Genomic DNA, 17500 nt, shown 5'->3' with positions numbered 1-17500 from the left:
AAACAACAACTATCCATTGAATTAATAGATAGTGGAAATAACAAAAATAGTAATAATAATAATAATAATAATAATAATAATAATAATAATAATAATAATAATAATAATAATAATAATATAAATAGTGTAAATATAAATAGCAACAACAATAATAATAATAATAATAATAGTACTCATAAGCATAAACGTGATAATAGTACATTACATAGTACAATAAGTTCAAGTTCAAAGGATGACAGATGTTGTAAAGTTTGTTGGGAAAGACCATCAGATACTGTTTTACTTTGGTGTGGCCATTATGCAATTTGTTTCTATTGTTCTCAATTCCTTCAAGTTTGTCCTATGTGTATAGAACCAATCGAAAGGGTTCAAAAAGTATTTATATCATAATAAATATCAAAACAAAGGATATCTTACAAATTTTCAAAAAAAAAAAAAAAAAAAAAAAAAAAAAAAAAAAAAAAAAATATATAAATCATATATATTATATATAATAATACACCAAATATTTATTTTTTTTATTTTATTTTTTTTTATTTATTTTTTAAAATATAAATTTATTAAAATTGTAAAAAAAATTAATAAACTAATTATCCAAACAAATAAATTCTTTAAATATTTTTGAGGTTTAAATGGTTGATCTAAAAATTTACCATCAGAGAAATAACCATTCTCTTTGAATGATTTTAATAGTCTATCTTTTTCTTGATAAGTTTTATATAACCATTGTTCAACACCTTTGATATCGTTAACTGGTATTGACGAAATTGGGAATCTACGCACATGAACATGAATTTCAGTTGGATTGGCACCGTATAATAGTCTAAAGATATTTCCAGGCTTCTTTTTATATGCCACCGTTAGGTCGTAGACTGCATCGATTTGGTCATGTAATGCAACCACTGATGAGGTGAAGCCTTTGACACGTGGGATTAAAAGATTCTCCAAAATTGGTAAACCACGAGACCTTGAGAATTCTTGAGACTCTTTTAAATTCTTTTCACTCACTCTGCTACCTTCTGGATGGGTAACGAACCAAAATGGTTCGCCATCTTTACGAAGGTGTTCGTAGGCTTTATTGATCTTGGGTTGGTCGTTTTGCCATTTTCTCGATAGGAATATGAAACCCATTGCCCAGATGCCAATACCTGCAAAGGGGACATACTTGATTATATCCTTCATTGCTATTTTGATATTCCCAATTCTGCCACTTCTTTCACCCAAACTGAATGATAATAACCAATCACAATGATATGTATGATTAATCAATACCAATGCATTACGATCTTTACCTAAAACTTTCTTTTGATTGTTATCAAAATTTTGATAATCTTTAATTGAATCACCTGTGAAAACAAGTTTATTTCTACCTAATGTTTCAAATGCTAATGTAATTAATGGCCATCCGAAATGTGCAATTGCGTTTGTAATCTTTCTAAAATAACTTCTTGATACCAATAATACAGGTATACTAATCATCATAATTGCATCACTTAATGCAATACATGAAAATATAAATACAATATATAATACAAGGAATAGTCCTTTAAATGTTGTAATTATTAAATTACCCATTCTTTAAAAAAAATTTAATATTTTTTAGATTTTTTTTAGAGGTTTTTTTTTTTTTTTTTTTTTTTTTTTGATTAAAAAAAAAAGTTATTATATGATTATAAATTTATAATTTGGAAATTAATTATTAAATTATTAAATTATTAAATTTTTTTATTAAATAGAGGATTTTTTTAAAGGTGTGGGTTAATTGGTTAATTTTTTTTTTTTTTTTTTTTTTTTTTTTTTTTTTTTTGATTAAAAATAAAAATAATAGTAGAAACACCCACCCCCAACAAAAATAAAAATAAAAATAAAAAAAATCATATAACAATTGTGATCATAAAAAAAGAAGATATTATTGATATTTATGAAAATAAAAAAAAAATGATATAATTGTGTGTAAAATCTATAAATACCTTTTTTTTAAAAAACAAAAAAAAAAAAAAAAAAAAAAAAAAAAAAAAAAAAAAAAAATTGATATAATTGTATGTAAATTTAAAATCTATAATAATTAAGTATAAAAATAAAAATAAAAATGAAAATAAGAATAAAAATAATTATACCTTAAAAAAAAAAAAATAAAAAAATAAAAAAATAAAAAAAAAAATTAAAAAATTAAAAAAAAAATTTAAAAAAAAAATAAAAAAAATAAAAAAAAAATTAAAACAAGAGATTCAAAACGAGTTAACAAAAAATAATATAATTGTCCAAATATTTAACAATAATCTATTTCTCCCATGCCAATAAAAATAAATTAAAATTAAAATTTAAATTAAAACAAACCAAAACCAAAACCTCATTTAAAAAAAAAAAAAAAAAAAAAAAAAAAAAAAAAAAATTAATTAAATAAATAAAATAAATAAAATAAATAAAACAAATGGTTTAAATGTCGATTTGTAATCTGAAAAAAATATCTAAATGTTTTAACCAAAGTTTTGGTTTGGTTCTGTTTGTTTTTTTTTTTTTTTTTTTTCTTTGGATTTGTTAAAAAAACCAAATTTAAGCCAAATAACACTTGGTTTAAATATCGTGACTTGTATACAATTTATAAAAAATAAAACCAAAACTTTGAAAATAAATATCTTTTCAAAAATTCTCGATTTTTAATTTTTTTTTTAAAAAAAAAGAAAATAAAAAAAAAAAAAGTGGGTTTCCAGAAAATTTGGGTAGAAAAACATGAACCGATTTGATTACTTAAAAAATAATAAATTTAAAAAAATAATTATTTGATTGGGTGATAAAAAAAAAAAAAAAGAAAAAAAAAATTGTTTTTAATAATCCTAAAGAAAAAAAAAAAAAAAAAAAAAAAAAAAAAAAAAAGAAAAAAAAAAAAAAAAAATTGTTTTATTACAATTTCTGTGCATGTTTTGGCTCTTTTAAAAAAAAAGTCTTTTTTTTTTGGTTTGTGAATGCATCTTTTGTCAGTTAATCAAAAAAAATTTACCATATAATCTAAAATAACAAAAAGTAGATTCAACGGCAAAAATTAACTTTTTTTTTTTTTTTTTTTTTTTTTTTTTTTTTTTCTTTTTTTTTTTTTTAAAAAAAGGTTGGGGCTTAGATTTTTTTTTTATTTTAAATTTAAATTTTATATAAATATTGTTTTTTTTTATTTTTTTTTTTAGAGACCTTTTTTCTTTTCTTTTTTTTTTTTTTCTTTTCTTTTCTTTTTTTTAGATTAGTTTGTATTATTAGCTTATAAAAAAAAAGAAAAAAAAATAAAAAAAAAATAAAATAAAACAAAACAAAAAAACAGAATAGTTTTTACTTTTTTTTTTTTTTTCGAAGTTTTGTAAAAATTTTTTTTATACCCCGTTGTAAAAAAAAAAAAAATAAAAACATTTCATTTCTGTAATACGAATATATAAAAAAAATCTTTTTTTTTTTTTTTTTTCCCAATTTTAATAATAAACAAATATAGTAAAAAAAAAAAAAAAAAAAAAAAATGAAATCACAAAAAATAGGATCAATGATTCTATTAATTGGAATATTATTAGCAATTTTTAATTTTGCTTATTCAGATGATGACATAGAACGTTTTTCAATCAATCCAGAAAAACCAATTTCCTTCACATCAGATCAACCAGGTTTTCCAACTTCAGCAGATTTCCCAATTGGTTCAATTCTAGCAAATTCTTTTTATAGTTTTGGTGGAGATGTAAATTACTTTCAATTAAATATAAGTTTAATGGAAGAATTTTCAAAAGATGGAAACACAGGCAGCCAAGCAACATGGAATCAATATACTTCAGTTCCAGTTTCTCCAATTTCATCAGCCGTTACTGCAAACCGTGTTTACACAATGTCAATTGGTTCCCTCAACAGAGTTAAAAAAGGTGATATTACTTCAATGGAATCCACAGACTTTCTCAATGATGAAAAATACAGTTCACTTGTAACTACTCTTAATGGTGGTGTATCATATGGTGATGACGTTTTCTTTTTATCCTCAAAGAGTGCTACTGGTGAGGCTGTATTGATTCACATTAATGATACTGCTACTGGTACATTTGGTACAAGCAGTTATGATGAAATTTTACTTGATGCTGCAATTAATGATCCATCTTCAATGTAAGTTTTTATTTTATTCACTTTTTATTTCACTTTTTATTTTAAACTAACTTGAATTTTATTTACCAAATTTTATAGTACTGTAGATTCAAAACTTGGATTAGCTTTTATTGGTGATTCTGATGGTGATATTTTAGTATTTAATATGACTCTAAAAGCTAAAATTGCCATATATTCAAATTCATCAATTGCAAACTTAAGAAGTTCAGGTGTAGTTGATGAAGAGAGACAACTTTTATATATTTGTGGTCAAGCAGGTGGAATGAATTCATATATTACTCAAGTCGATATTTTCCACTATTCAGCAACTGATATCACATTATTACATTCATTTACAATTCTTGGTTCATTATGTCCTTCAGCAGGAATTGATGTAAAAGGAGGTCAACTCTTCTTCTCTACTACAACATCATCAGGTTCTCAACTTATTGGTACTGATACAAGTGGTGGTAATACAGGTTCACTTTCTGAAAATATAGCCAACACCCAATCAGTTGCAATTTCAGTTGATTCAATAACCAAAACAATTTCAGTTTTCTATCCAGATAGTGTTTTCTATGGTACATTTAAATCAATTTGTCCATCAGATTGTTCTGGTCATGGTGAATGTAATTATGGTACATGTGTTTGTGACCACAATTACCAAGGTCAAGGTTGTGAAGAAGGTAAATATTTTATTATTATTTATTTATTATATAAAATCATTAATTACTCGTGAGGAGAACTAATGATTTTTTTTTATTATTTTTTTTTTTTTTCAATAAAGAACTTTGTTTGACATTAAATAATTGTACTGGTACTGATAATGGTAAATGTGAAAATGGTTTCTGTTATTGTTCATCAGAATGGGAAGGCGCTCAATGTGAAATTCGTAGATGTAAAGATAGTTGTAATGGTTATGGTACATGTAATACTGCAAATTATACTTGTGTTTGTGATAGTGCTCATATGGGTGAAACTTGTAATGAATTAGTCCCACCACCACCATGTACCTATTATACCGATAGTGAATCATGTCTTTCAAGAACTACTTGTGGTTGGTGTGAAGTTGATGGACTTTGCAAGGAAGGTGATAGATATGGTCCATTCGAAGGTTTCTGTCGTACTTGGTTCTTTGATACCAATGTTGAAACTGGTGTAATTGCATTGGCATGCATTTTCATTGCATTCGTTGGTATTCTCTACATTATTGATATTGGTACCACTGTTCCAATCGATATTAAACGTGCTAAAGATTATGCAGAAGAAAATAAATCTGGTCAATTCCCAAAAGCAACCCATGAAGAAGCTTCAGTCTTATGGTGGAGAGATCAACGTTCCCACAAAGCATGGACATTTATGGATCAATTCCAATTAATTTCACTCGTTAGTCATATTGGTGTTGTTTTCCCATCACGTTTCATCAGTTTCACCGAGTATCTCGATTGGTCAAATTTAGGTATTCCACTTCCACCATCAATCAATCCACCACAAATTTGGAGTGTTCCAACTGATTGGACATCAAACACTGCCCGTACAATTTTATCTATGGCACAATATGAAAATAGTTTAGGTTCAGGTGATCTTTACCTCCTTCCAAATATTCTCTTCTGGTTTGGTCTTTTATTGGGTGTTTTCTTAGTTCCATTACTTTTAGCCTATGCCATCATTTCATTCATGGAAAGTTTAATTCATTGGAAAGAAGTGGTCACTAATCGTCTCATTCATGTACTTGTACGTATTTTAACATTTGGTTACATTGGTGTCTTAATTGCTGCCTCATTTGCTATGGTTACACCATTACATGACTATAGAATCATCATTCCAGGTGCCATTATCTTTGTTCTCTATGGTATTGGTTTACCAATTGCCATTTGGTTCCTTCTTGCAGTTCCAGAAGCTCGTCTCCACAATCCAACCTTTAAACAAAGATTTGGCTGTCTCTACGTTCACTACAAACCAAAGACTGATCATCGTTTCGTTGTTTTCATGTTTATCAAGAGATTCATTATGGCCGTTATCATTGGTATCTTATCATTCAAACCAATGACCAACTATCCATTAACTGGTACTGATTTAGCCGTTCCAATCGTTCAAGTAGTTGTCATTGATATCGCTCTCATTGGTTATGCTGTATTATTATTCATCCGTAAACCATATTTCGATCATTATCAATTATGGCTCGAATATCTCTTAACTGCCATCAATATTGTTACAGTTTCTCTCTCACTCACTCACATCAAATCACCAAGCGCCGCTGGTGAATTAATTGCATGTCTTATTCAAGCTTTAGCCCTTGTAGCTTGTATTGCCGCTTACGTCGTAGCATGGCTCCAAATGAGATCTTCTTTCATTAAAAAAGTTAAGAAATATCTCTGCTGTTGTTGTAAATCCTCAAAATCTTCAGGTGAAATCGATTTATCTAAGAAATAAATAATTAAATAATTTATCAATAATAATAATAATAATAAAGAAAAAAAAAATATAAAAAAAAAATATAAAAAAAAAAAATATATAAAAAAAAAAAAAAAGTAATAATACAAGTAAATAATTAAATAAAACATACATATATTTATTAAAAAAAAAAAAAAAAAAAAAAAAAAAAAAAAAAAAATTTTTTACATCTTTTATTATTATTATTTTTATTATTATTATTATTATTATTATTATTATTATTATTATTATTATTATTATTATTATTATTATTATTATTATTATTATTATTATTATTATTATTATTATTATTTTTTTAAAGTTTTACATCAAGTACAGTAGTCTTAGTTTCAGTCCAAACTGAAAGACAATATTCAGAAGCATCTCTACCTTTACCAGAAGATTTAAAACCACCCCATGGAATGGATGGATCAATGATATTAAAACTATTTACCCAAACTAAACCTGATTGAACTTGATCGGAAACAATGATTGATTTATTAATATCTTTTGTAAAGACAGCGCCAACTAAACCAAATTCTGAATCATTTGCACGATCGATTGCTTCTTGAACAGTTTCAAATCTTAAGATTGACATTACAGGTCCAAAAATTTCTTCTCTTGCAATTGTCATAACATCAGTAACATTTGAAAAAACGGTTGGTTCAATATAGTAACCTTTATTACCAAATCTTTTACCACCACATACTAATGTTGCTCCTTCTCTCTTACCAGTTTCAATATATCTTAAAATTGATTCAAATTGAAATTTATTAACTTGTGGACCTTGATGAGTATCTTTACTTAATGGATCACCTAATACTCTTGATTCAACTTGTTTTTTAATCTTTTCTACAAATTGATCATAAATTCCTGATTGAACATAAATTCTAGATGCTGCTGAACAACATTGACCTGCATTCCAAAATAATCCATGGAAACTAAAAATTAAAATAAATAATTAGTATTTAAAAATAACAATATAATATATAAATTTAATATACATTACGAATGAATAACAGCTAAATCTAAATCTTCAACATCATTAAAAATAATGATTGGACTTTTACCACCTAATTCGAGTGAACAATGTTTTAAGTTACTATTGGTAGCAGAGTTTTGAACCATTTTACCAACTTTTGTTGAACCAGTGAAACCAATTTTATTAATTTTCATATGAGAACTCATTGCATCACCAACTACAGAACCAAGACCACAAACTACATTTACCACACCAGGTGGGAAACCAACTTCTTTAATTAATTCTGCCAAATAAAAAGTTGATAATGGTGTAAATTCTGATGGTTTAATGATAACTGTATTTCCTGCTGCTAATGCTGGTGCAAGTTTAAACATTAATAATTGAAGTGGGAAATTCCAAGGTAAAATTAAAGCACAAACACCCAATGGAACTTGTTTAGTGTATGCTAATACTTGTCTTGTTGGTGTTGATGTGTCTGATGAACTTGAGATTGGAATTGTACGACCAGTGATTTTGTCAGCCCAACCTGCGAAATAACGTAAGAATGTAATCGATTGTTTTAAATCGTAAACCAATGATTCACCAATTGGTTTACCAACATTAATTGATTCAATGGTTGCCATTTGTTCTCTTTTCTCTTCTAATTTATCTGCCAACTTGTTCAAAAGTATTCCTCTATCCAATGGTGCCATCGTTGACCATTTACCTCTAATTGCTGATCTTGCTGCTTCGACTGCTCTATCAACATCTTTTCTACCACCTAATCCAATTATACCTAAACATTCTTCATTGGTTGGGTTAATTAAACTAAAATTTTCATTACAATCTATACTATCTACCCATTCATTATTTATAAATATTTTAGTTGGAATTGTAATTGATTTTTTATTATTATCATAATTTAATGTCTTATCAATAAAAAAAAAAAAGATGAAGAATTAATATGTTAAATTTTAATTTTTTAATTTTTTTTTTTTTTTTTTTTTTTTTTTTTTTAAAGACATTAAATAATTAAAACATACAATCATTATTTGTTTTTTTATATTTAATTTTTTTTATTTATCGACTTATATATATGTAAAATAAAAAATTTTTTAATTTTTTTTATTTTTGAACTAAAAGAAAAAAAAAAAAAAAAAAAAAAAATAAATAAAAATAAATTTAAAAAAAAAAAAAAATCTTTTTGAAAAGATCTATAAAAATCAAAAAACAGGTGTTTTTTTTTAGACATATTACCAAAAGTAATATTATCTAGTCGAAAGGTTTTAGTTTTATTTTCTTCATTTTTTTTTTATTTTGGGAAAAATAGCAGATTTTTTTTTTTTTTTTTTTTTTTTTTTTTTTGTTAAAACTTTTTTTGGTTTTAGTTCTTTTTTTTTTATATTTAAACACTTTTCTTTTTTTTATTTTTTTTTTTTCACCCACCCAATTATTAATTCAATAAAATAAATAAATAAATAAAAAAAATGGTAAAATCAATTATTTTTAGAAATGATTTAACAATTGAATTTATTGAATCAATTATTAAAGATCAACTAGAATTACCAAAACAAGATTTAGAGAAAATCAAATTGATTGAATTTAAAATTCAAGAAAAATTGTTAGAAGGTGGTTTAATGGGTGAAATATCAAGAGTTTATTTAAAATGGGATAATAAGAATGTTGATAACAATGATGATGATGATGATAGTTTATCATCAATTTCATTACCAAATTCTATTGTTATTAAATCAATTAAAAACGATAGTGCTTCATGTATTGTATCATCACTTGAAAGTAAAACATATAGGGAAGCTGAATTTTATCAAAAACAAATGAAATCAAATAAAGAAAGTGGTATGAAATTTGATTTTTTACCAATAATTTATTATGCAAATAAAAATAATGAAACTGGTGAATATTCAATTATAATGCAAGATTTATCAGAATATGTATCGGCTTGTAAAGTGATGGGTAATCAATGTTGGGGTAAAGTCCAAGGTTTGAATCTAGATTTATATGATCCATTTGAAATTGTAAAGAAATGTTTTTTAGAGACTTCGAAAATTCATATAGAAAATTGGGGAGATTGTAAAAAACTTTTATCAAATCAATCAAATTCTTGGTTAAAAGATTTCGATATTTATCAAGGTAATGATTGTGGTAAAGAAGAATGGGTCAAAAAGAATTATCAAGTTTTGAAATCAACATGGGAAGAAAAGACTTTACCAATTATAAAGAAAATACAAGAACAATATAAAGAAACATCACCATTAATTAATGTTGATCAAGTTTTGAAAGTTATTGAAATTTATTTTAATCATTATTTAAAATGGGAACAATTCAAAACAAGAATTGATACAAGTAATGAAAAGAATGCATTCTCTTTAATTCATGGCGATTTTCATGCTGGTAATGTTATGGTGCCATTGGTTTTAGATGGCGTTGAGCAACAACAACACAATAAAAATGATAAATTATATCTTTTAGATTTTAGTGAAATTGGTTTTGGTTGTCCTTTCTCTGATATGGCTCAATTTATAATTAGTAATTGTGAAATTAAATTTAGAAGAGAAAATGAAGAAAAATTATTTAAAATTTATTGGAATAGTTTGTTGGAGTCTGGTATTGATTTAGGTAATTTCCCATTCGATTATAGTTTTAAAATTTATAAAAGAGGTGGTATTGATAGATGGATTAAAATTAATATATTAATGAGTCCTCATATTCCAGAATTTGCATTCATTTACTTTTTTAATCAACTCTCTACCTTTGTAATGGATCATTATTCAAATGATTTATTTAATTAAATAAAATAAAAATAAAAATAAAATAAGAGATTTATTCATTTAATTTTTTTTTTTCTTTTATTCTTTTTTTTATTTTTTTATTTTTTTTTAATTGTATTTGGAACTATTCTAATTGTTAATGAAACTCTAATACCTCTATCAAATTCTTTATGTAAATTAATTCCATCCAAGTTTTTATTCATTACATCTTCAGTAATTAAATCAGAATATGATTCTTTTATACCATGAAAATAATTTTTATATGCATCTTCTGTAAAAATTAAAAGTGATCTTGGTCTTAAAAATATCTTTTCAAATGGTTCTTCTTTTAAATTATTATAAAAATCCATTAAACCTTTTTTTTTTTTTTTTTTTTTTTTTTTTTTTGATAATTATTATTATTATTATGTTGGATATATAAAAAAATGGTTGGTCACTTTTAAATAAATAAAAAAAAAAATAAAAAAAAAAATAAAAACTTACATGTTGAATTTAAACTTAAAATACAAACCATTGGGAAAAAAAGAGGTCCATCTTTATGAGGCATTATACCTTCATTTACATTATATTCATTTAAAAGTACATGATTTGGTTTTGCATTTCTAGTTGGAAATATTGAAGAATTGTGAATCTTTTCACAAATTATATTTAACCATTGAGGTATTTCCTCTTCTATCATACCAGATGATATTGGATTACCACCCCAATTTTGTAATCTTCTTTTCTTTAATTGAGTCCATTTACTTTCATTTTCTTTATTATATACATTTGATAAAATGGTTTCTTCTTCTTGTTTATTTATAAAATCTTCAATATAAAATATTGAATCTATTGATCCAAATTTATATTGTTTTAATTTTATTATTAAATTTTCTTCATAAAGTTGTTGATCAAAATCTACATCATTTTCTTTATTATCTTTGATTTGTCGTTGTTGTTGTTGTTTATCATTTTCATCAATAAAATCTTCTTTTTCTTTATCTCTTTGTAATTGATATTGATCTTGTTTTTCTTTTTGTTGCTTTTCTAATAATAATTTCTTTTTCTCTTCAAGCATTAATTTTTTAAAGTCTATCATTGCGATTAATTGGTAAGGGGTAACATGAAAATAAAAAAAAAAAACAAATCAAAAAAAAAAAAAAAAAAAAAAAAAAAAAATGAAAAAAAAAAAAATTAATTTAAACAAAAAATTAAACAATTTATTAATATAATTATTGAAGATATTAAATAATTATTTAAATTTAAATAATTATTGCTATTATTTTTTTCATTGTTAATATTATTATTATTATTATTATTTTCATTTGAAATTTTTGTATTGTTTTTATCAGCTGTTTTCAAATCATCATCTTTTTCTTTTTCAATAACTGGAATAATTTCATTTTCAGTTTGTTTTGTATTGATTTGAATTGCTTGTAGTTGATCGTTTGAATCAAAATCATCAGCATATGCAACTTTATGTGGTGATGAAAATGTTCTTGGTAATTTGGAAAAATCATTTAATACTTGTAATAATTCTTGACTATTTTCAAAATCACCTTTATATCCATACAATTCCATTAAAATGGTTTCTTTTTTTTTTTCTTTTTCAAATGGTATAACGATTTTATTTGAACATGCAACTTTAAAGAATTCACATGAAATTATATCCATAAAATTATTTGTACATTTAAATTGAAATTCACCTTCAATATTTGAACAATTACCATCAAAATAGTTAATTCCAACATACATTTCATCACCAATCTTTTCAATTTTAAATGATGATTTTTCATCAACTTGAAAACACTCTAATTCTACCATTATGAAACTTTCATCGAAAATTGGTAATAATACATTAAATTCTCTCCCAATTTCAAATTGATCACTTTTAACATTTTCTAAAGATTTTGAAGATAAAACTATACAAAAATAAATAAACAAAAATAATATTAAAAATAATATTCTTTTTAATTTCATTATTTTATGAAATTTTGAAATAATAATAATAAATAATAAAAAATTATTATTAATACCACAGGACTATATTTTTTTTTTTTTTTTTTTTTTTTTTTTTTTTTTTTTGTAAAATATAAATAATTAACGTGGGGTTATTATTTGTAAAATAATTTATAATAAATGGGGTTACTATTTATTTTTATATATTTATTATTATTATTATTATTTTTTTTTTTAAATTACAACAAAGTTACTTTTATTTAAAATAAAAAAGACATAATAAATAATGTTAAAATCAATGAAATATTTGTAAATAAAAATGATGAAGAATTTCCTTGAGCGGGTGTTTCAGTTAATTCTTGACTTGATGATTCACTTGGAGGATTTGTAGTTACTGTTGGTGTTGGATTTACATGAGAAACAGTTGGATTTGGTGGGATTGTATCACTTGGAGTTTCAGTAAAAATTGGAGTTTCGGTGAAATATGATGAATTTTCATTAAATGTTGTATTTAGTTCTTGAATTGTATCATTAATTTGTTGAATGTATTCAGATTCAGTTCCTGATACATCTTGAAATGAATAACTTTCTTCTTGATAACTTGGACCTTGTGATGAATGTTGAGGTGGTAAATAAATATCATCTGGATTATTTCTTGGTTTATTTCTAATACTATTATTACTATTATTTTTATTTTTACCATTTCTAATATTATTTTGATTATTTTGATTTTTATTATTATTATTATTATTATTATTATTATTATTTTTATTATTATTATTATTATTTTTACCATTTCTAATATTAGTATTTATATTATTATTATTATTTTTATTTTTATTATTATTGTTATTATTATTATTATTATTATTATTTTTATAATTATTATTATTTCTTGAAGTTTGTTTTGATTTTAATTCAGTATTTTCATGTTCTTGTTGATCATCCAAATAATTATTATCAGTAATTTTATATTTGGAATTTGATTGGTTATTAAATTTCTCTTGTTTTAAATCAGAAATTATATTATCATCCATAATTGTAAATTTAAAATTATTTCCATTTTTATTATTTGTATTTTTATTTTTCTCTAACAATTCAATATATTTACTATGATATTTTTCTTGGGTTTGATTATAATTAAATTTTAATTGATTTGATTGAAAACACGCAACTTTAAAAAAACTATTATTCATTAATTGACCTTCTTTACCATCACATGTGAAAAATAATTTGTTACTTGGATTTTGACATTTTGAATCAGAGTAATGAGTACCAACAAATCCATCATCCATTTTTGTTAACATAAATGAACCATTTAAACAATCTTTAATATCAATTTTTGAACATTTATTAATTTTTAAATTTTGTAATTGTTGTTGTTTTTGATTTTCACCACCACAACTATTAAATTCTAAATTGAATCTATCAAAATTAATTGATCTTGAAGCATTACCACTTCCAATTAAAACAAATAATAATAACAATGATTTTAAAAATCTCATTGTTATTTTAATTTTTTTTTTTTTTTTTTTCCCCAAATATTATTATATAACTATTGTTTAATATTATTGAATTATTTTTTGTTATATTTATTAAGTTTTTTTATTTTTTATTTATTTTTTAAAAAAAACTAATACTAATAAAAAAAAAATAAAAAATCTAATTCTATTTATAGTTTTCCATTCGGTCGATACCACACCTTTTTTTATTTTTATTTTTTTTTTTTTTTTTTTTTTTTTATTTTTATTTTTATTTTTTTATATAAGTACTTGATATATAGGTGTGGTTATCAAACCCACATTATGACATAATATATTATATGAATGAATTTAATTAATTACATATTAAACTAAAAAAACTATAAAAAAAAAATTTAAAAGTTTTGATTGAGTATCGTGTGAGGGGGTGTTTATGTATGAGAATTTGTATATATCTTTATAAAAAAATAAAAATAAAAAATAAAAAAATAAAAAAATAAAAATAAAAATAGAAAATAAAAATAAATAACATTTATATTATTTGATTTTTTGGGTTATTATATTTTTATGGTTTTTTTTATTTTATTTTATTTTTTTTTTTTTTTAATTTTTTTTTAATATATTTATATAGGGTTAAGCCTCTTTAATTTCACAAGTTGTACTATTATTATTGCTACAAATACTAACAGAATCATGAATATTCATTTTATCTATTGAGTGATTAATTTTATCTATATTATTATTTAAAATATTTTCATTGTGATTATTATTATTATTATTACTACTACAACTATTTTTTATATTATTTTCAATATCATTATTACTACTATTTATATCATTACTATTTTCATTATTATTATTACTACTATTTTCATTATTATTACTACTATTTTCATTAATATTATTATTATTGTTATTATTATTATTATTAACATTATTATTAATATCAGGAGAGGTTATTTGAGATTGTTGTTTTAATTTTTCAGATTCAGCTAATCTACTATATCTTAAAAGTGATAAGAAAAATACAACTGGTTCAGGTACTTCACCTTCAACGATCCATTCACCAACACCATGTTTTAGTGTAAGGAAATGTCTAGTCCATTTCCAACATTGTTGAATATCTTCAGTGATATATTCTCTTTCTATCTCTTCCCAATAGTATTCTTTTGTTTTTTGAGTAGTTTTATCTAGACAGAAATCACCAACTCTCCACTCGAATATGAAACCATTAAATCTACCCCAACCAAATGAATGTGAACCATTTTGTGGTACCAATTGTTGACCATCCCATAAATAAGTCATATTATTACTTGCACCACCTTTATTCCAAGATGATTCTGAACATTCTAAAATACCATCACTACTATACATCCATTCTTCATCAAATGAAGATTTAATAAATCCACCTTTATAACTTTCTTTATATACACTATGTAATAATACTTTCTATAAAATTTTAAAAAATATAATAAAATAATAAAATTAAAAGTTAGTATAAATTTATAAAAAAAATAATATATATAATATATATAATTATTATTATTATTATTATTATTATTATTATTATTATTATTATTATTATTATTATTATTATTATTATTATTATTATTATTATTATTATTATTATTATTATTTTTTTTTTTTTTTTTTTTTTTTTTTTTTTTTTTTTAATGTTATGTTTGCACCATCTTTAAATCAAATTATCAATAATTTTAATAATTTTGAAAAACACTTGGTGCATATTTAATTTAGGAGGTTTGTATCGGTTTGTTTATATATCTTTAATAAGCCAACCTTCTATACCTCCAGATAAAATAATAATAATAATAATAATAATAATAATAATAATAATATATATATATATATATATATAAATAGTGTATCGTATAAAATTACCTTTAAGAATTGATTAATACAAGAATTAAAGCATCTTGTTTTTAAACCATCTATTGCTAAAATCCATTTTGCCATTGAAAGTTTATCATCTGTACTAAATATAGTTTTATATCCATCTTTGGTTGAAACAATAAATGAAAATGGATTATTTGGTTGTTCTTCGGTTGTAATTGTTTCAATATCTTTCAATTGAATTTCATATAATACTGTATCAATTTCCTAAAAATAAAAATAAAAATAATAATAATAATAGTGATTGTAATAAAATAAAAATTATGTTAGAATTATTAATTTAAAATAAATAAGCACACACACACGCACCCCCTCTCCTAAAAAAAAATAAAAAATAAAAAATGAAAAAATAATAACTTACTAATTCAGATTGATAAGATTTCAAATTTTGACCATTTAAAACTAACCAAACTTTTTTCCAACCCTTATTTTTACCATTTGATCTATTGATTAAACCCTTTTTATAATCTTTAAGAGTATTTGATCTGATCTTTAAGGATTGTTGAGATTCTTCGACCATATTTTGAATATCGTGCATTCCCAACTCCATCGATAATCTATAGGCAACTTTGTATGAATCAGCGTCAGCACCATGTTCCAATAATAATTTAATGACACCTTTATAACCAGCACGAATTGCAAATGATAAACAAGTTTCACCATTCTTTGATCTCTTATTGATATCTGCTTTATGAGTCAATAAAAATGAAATACTCTCTTCACAATTCTTTAAACAAGCATGATGTAATGGTGTCTCTGAGTTGTGTCCTAATGCATTCACTATATTTGGTTCATTTTTAATAATCATTGTTAATATCTTTGGTGATATAATCGCATCCCATCTTCTAACTAAATAATGAAATGGTGTTGTGCTATCTGATCCTTCAATTGATGCTAATCCAATCTCTTTCATTATTAATGCCTCACATACTTTAAAATGTCCTGCACTTTAAAAAAATAAATAAAAAAAAATAAAAAATAAAAATAAATAAAAAAATATATTAATATTTATATAAAGTTTTTTTTTTTTTTTTTTTTTTTAATATTATACATATGTATATATATATATTTTTTTTTTTTTTTTTTTTTTTTTTTTTTTTTTTATTACCCTTGCAAAACAATGTAATGGAGTCCAACCTTTTTTATCTTTTGTATCAAGTTTTGCCCCTTTTTTAATTAATAAATTAACTATATCAATGAAACCTTCAAAACAACCGACATGTAATGGGGTTTGTCCAATAAAATTTTTTAAAAATAAAATTTTTTTTGTTTTTTTTTTTAAAAGTCTAATAACCTTTTCCTTATTACCCTTTTTAACAAATTGAAAAAATGAGGTCCCTAGGTATTTTAATAAAAAAAAAAATTTTTTTTTTTTTTTTTTTAAAAAAAAAATTTTAAAAAAAAAAAAAAAAAAACTTTGTGACAGTTGAGATACGAAAAATAAAAAAATTAAAAAAAAAAACTTTTTGATGAAAGAATTTTTTTTTTTTTTTTTTTTTTTTTTTTTATCTTTTTTTTTTTGTGTTTTTTTTTTCTATTTTAAAATTTTTTGTGTTCTATTTTTAGTTTTGTAGTTTAAAGATTGAATCCTTTTTATAATAAAAATAAAAATAAAAATAAAAAAATCGTTAGAATTTTGAATATTAATAATATGTATTAATTAACAAAAAGGATTTAAAAAAAAAAAAAAAAAAAAAAAAAAAAAAAAAAAAAAAAAAAAAAAAAAAAAAAAACCCCCCAGAATATTTTTTAAAAATTAACCAACCTTACCCCCCGGGGGGGAAAATTTTTTGGAAGGGGGTTTTGGGGCAAAATAATTTAAAAATACCGGTAAGGTTTCCAAAAAAATTTAAATCCCCTTAAAACCCCTTAAATCCCCTTAA

General features: G+C 22.7%; 10 protein-coding genes across 10 annotated transcripts in view; 3 read left to right on the top strand and 7 right to left on the bottom strand.

The window, feature by feature from the left end:
• DDB_G0288525 (hypothetical protein) overlaps positions 1–390 on the top strand; it is a gene marked incomplete at both ends in the record, with an annotated part of 1674 nt that extends 1284 nt beyond the window's left edge. The window contains one exon of the mRNA XM_631597.1: positions 1–390. This exon is cut by the window's left edge and continues 1284 nt beyond it. Coding sequence (XP_636689.1) covers positions 1–390 — 390 coding nt within the window.
• Positions 391–537: 147 nt separating this feature from the next.
• DDB_G0288523 (hypothetical protein) lies at positions 538–1575 on the bottom strand (the record flags this gene model as incomplete). The annotated part of the gene is made up of 1 exon (XM_631596.1): positions 538–1575. One exon carries the CDS (start codon positions 1573–1575, stop codon positions 538–540), a length of 1038 nt encoding a protein of 345 aa, XP_636688.1.
• Positions 1576–3499: 1924 nt separating this feature from the next.
• sadA (substrate adhesion molecule) lies at positions 3500–6537 on the top strand (the record flags this gene model as incomplete). The annotated part of the gene is made up of 3 exons (XM_631595.1): positions 3500–4125; positions 4204–4790; positions 4892–6537. 3 exons carry the CDS (start codon positions 3500–3502, stop codon positions 6535–6537), a joined length of 2859 nt encoding a protein of 952 aa, XP_636687.1.
• A 316-nt stretch (positions 6538–6853) lies between these two features.
• DDB_G0288521 (aldehyde dehydrogenase) lies at positions 6854–8547 on the bottom strand (the record flags this gene model as incomplete). The annotated part of the gene is made up of 3 exons (XM_631594.1): positions 6854–7478; positions 7547–8427; positions 8542–8547. The coding sequence occupies 3 exons, from the start codon at positions 8545–8547 to the stop codon at positions 6854–6856; spliced, it is 1512 nt and encodes a 503-aa protein (XP_636686.1).
• A 438-nt stretch (positions 8548–8985) lies between these two features.
• DDB_G0288519 (hypothetical protein) lies at positions 8986–10308 on the top strand (the record flags this gene model as incomplete). The annotated part of the gene is made up of 1 exon (XM_631593.1): positions 8986–10308. The coding sequence occupies one exon, from the start codon at positions 8986–8988 to the stop codon at positions 10306–10308; it is 1323 nt and encodes a 440-aa protein (XP_636685.1).
• A 77-nt stretch (positions 10309–10385) lies between these two features.
• DDB_G0288527 (hypothetical protein) lies at positions 10386–10637 on the bottom strand (the record flags this gene model as incomplete). Its single annotated transcript, XM_631592.1, has 1 exon — positions 10386–10637. The coding sequence occupies one exon, from the start codon at positions 10635–10637 to the stop codon at positions 10386–10388; it is 252 nt and encodes an 83-aa protein (XP_636684.1).
• Positions 10638–10691: 54 nt separating this feature from the next.
• DDB_G0288517 (hypothetical protein) lies at positions 10692–11344 on the bottom strand (the record flags this gene model as incomplete). Its single annotated transcript, XM_631591.1, has 2 exons — positions 10692–10723; positions 10771–11344. 2 exons carry the CDS (start codon positions 11342–11344, stop codon positions 10692–10694), a joined length of 606 nt encoding a protein of 201 aa, XP_636683.1.
• Positions 11345–11460: 116 nt separating this feature from the next.
• Positions 11461–12246, bottom strand: DDB_G0288515 (hypothetical protein; the record flags this gene model as incomplete). Its single annotated transcript, XM_631590.1, has 1 exon — positions 11461–12246. The coding sequence occupies one exon, from the start codon at positions 12244–12246 to the stop codon at positions 11461–11463; it is 786 nt and encodes a 261-aa protein (XP_636682.1).
• Positions 12247–12485: 239 nt separating this feature from the next.
• On the bottom strand, positions 12486–13730 carry DDB_G0288513 (hypothetical protein; the record flags this gene model as incomplete). Its single annotated transcript, XM_631589.1, has 1 exon — positions 12486–13730. The coding sequence occupies one exon, from the start codon at positions 13728–13730 to the stop codon at positions 12486–12488; it is 1245 nt and encodes a 414-aa protein (XP_636681.1).
• Positions 13731–14339: 609 nt separating this feature from the next.
• DDB_G0288529 (hypothetical protein) lies at positions 14340–16530 on the bottom strand (the record flags this gene model as incomplete). The annotated part of the gene is made up of 3 exons (XM_631588.1): positions 14340–15155; positions 15606–15824; positions 15979–16530. The coding sequence occupies 3 exons, from the start codon at positions 16528–16530 to the stop codon at positions 14340–14342; spliced, it is 1587 nt and encodes a 528-aa protein (XP_636680.1).
• Positions 16531–17500: the final 970 nt, after the last annotated feature.

This window comes from Dictyostelium discoideum (assembly GCF_000004695.1).
Source record: "Dictyostelium discoideum AX4 chromosome 5 chromosome, whole genome shotgun sequence".
In the NCBI taxonomy this organism is placed as follows: domain Eukaryota; phylum Evosea; class Eumycetozoa; order Dictyosteliales; family Dictyosteliaceae; genus Dictyostelium; species Dictyostelium discoideum.
This window is presented reverse-complemented; position numbering and strand designations above follow the sequence as displayed.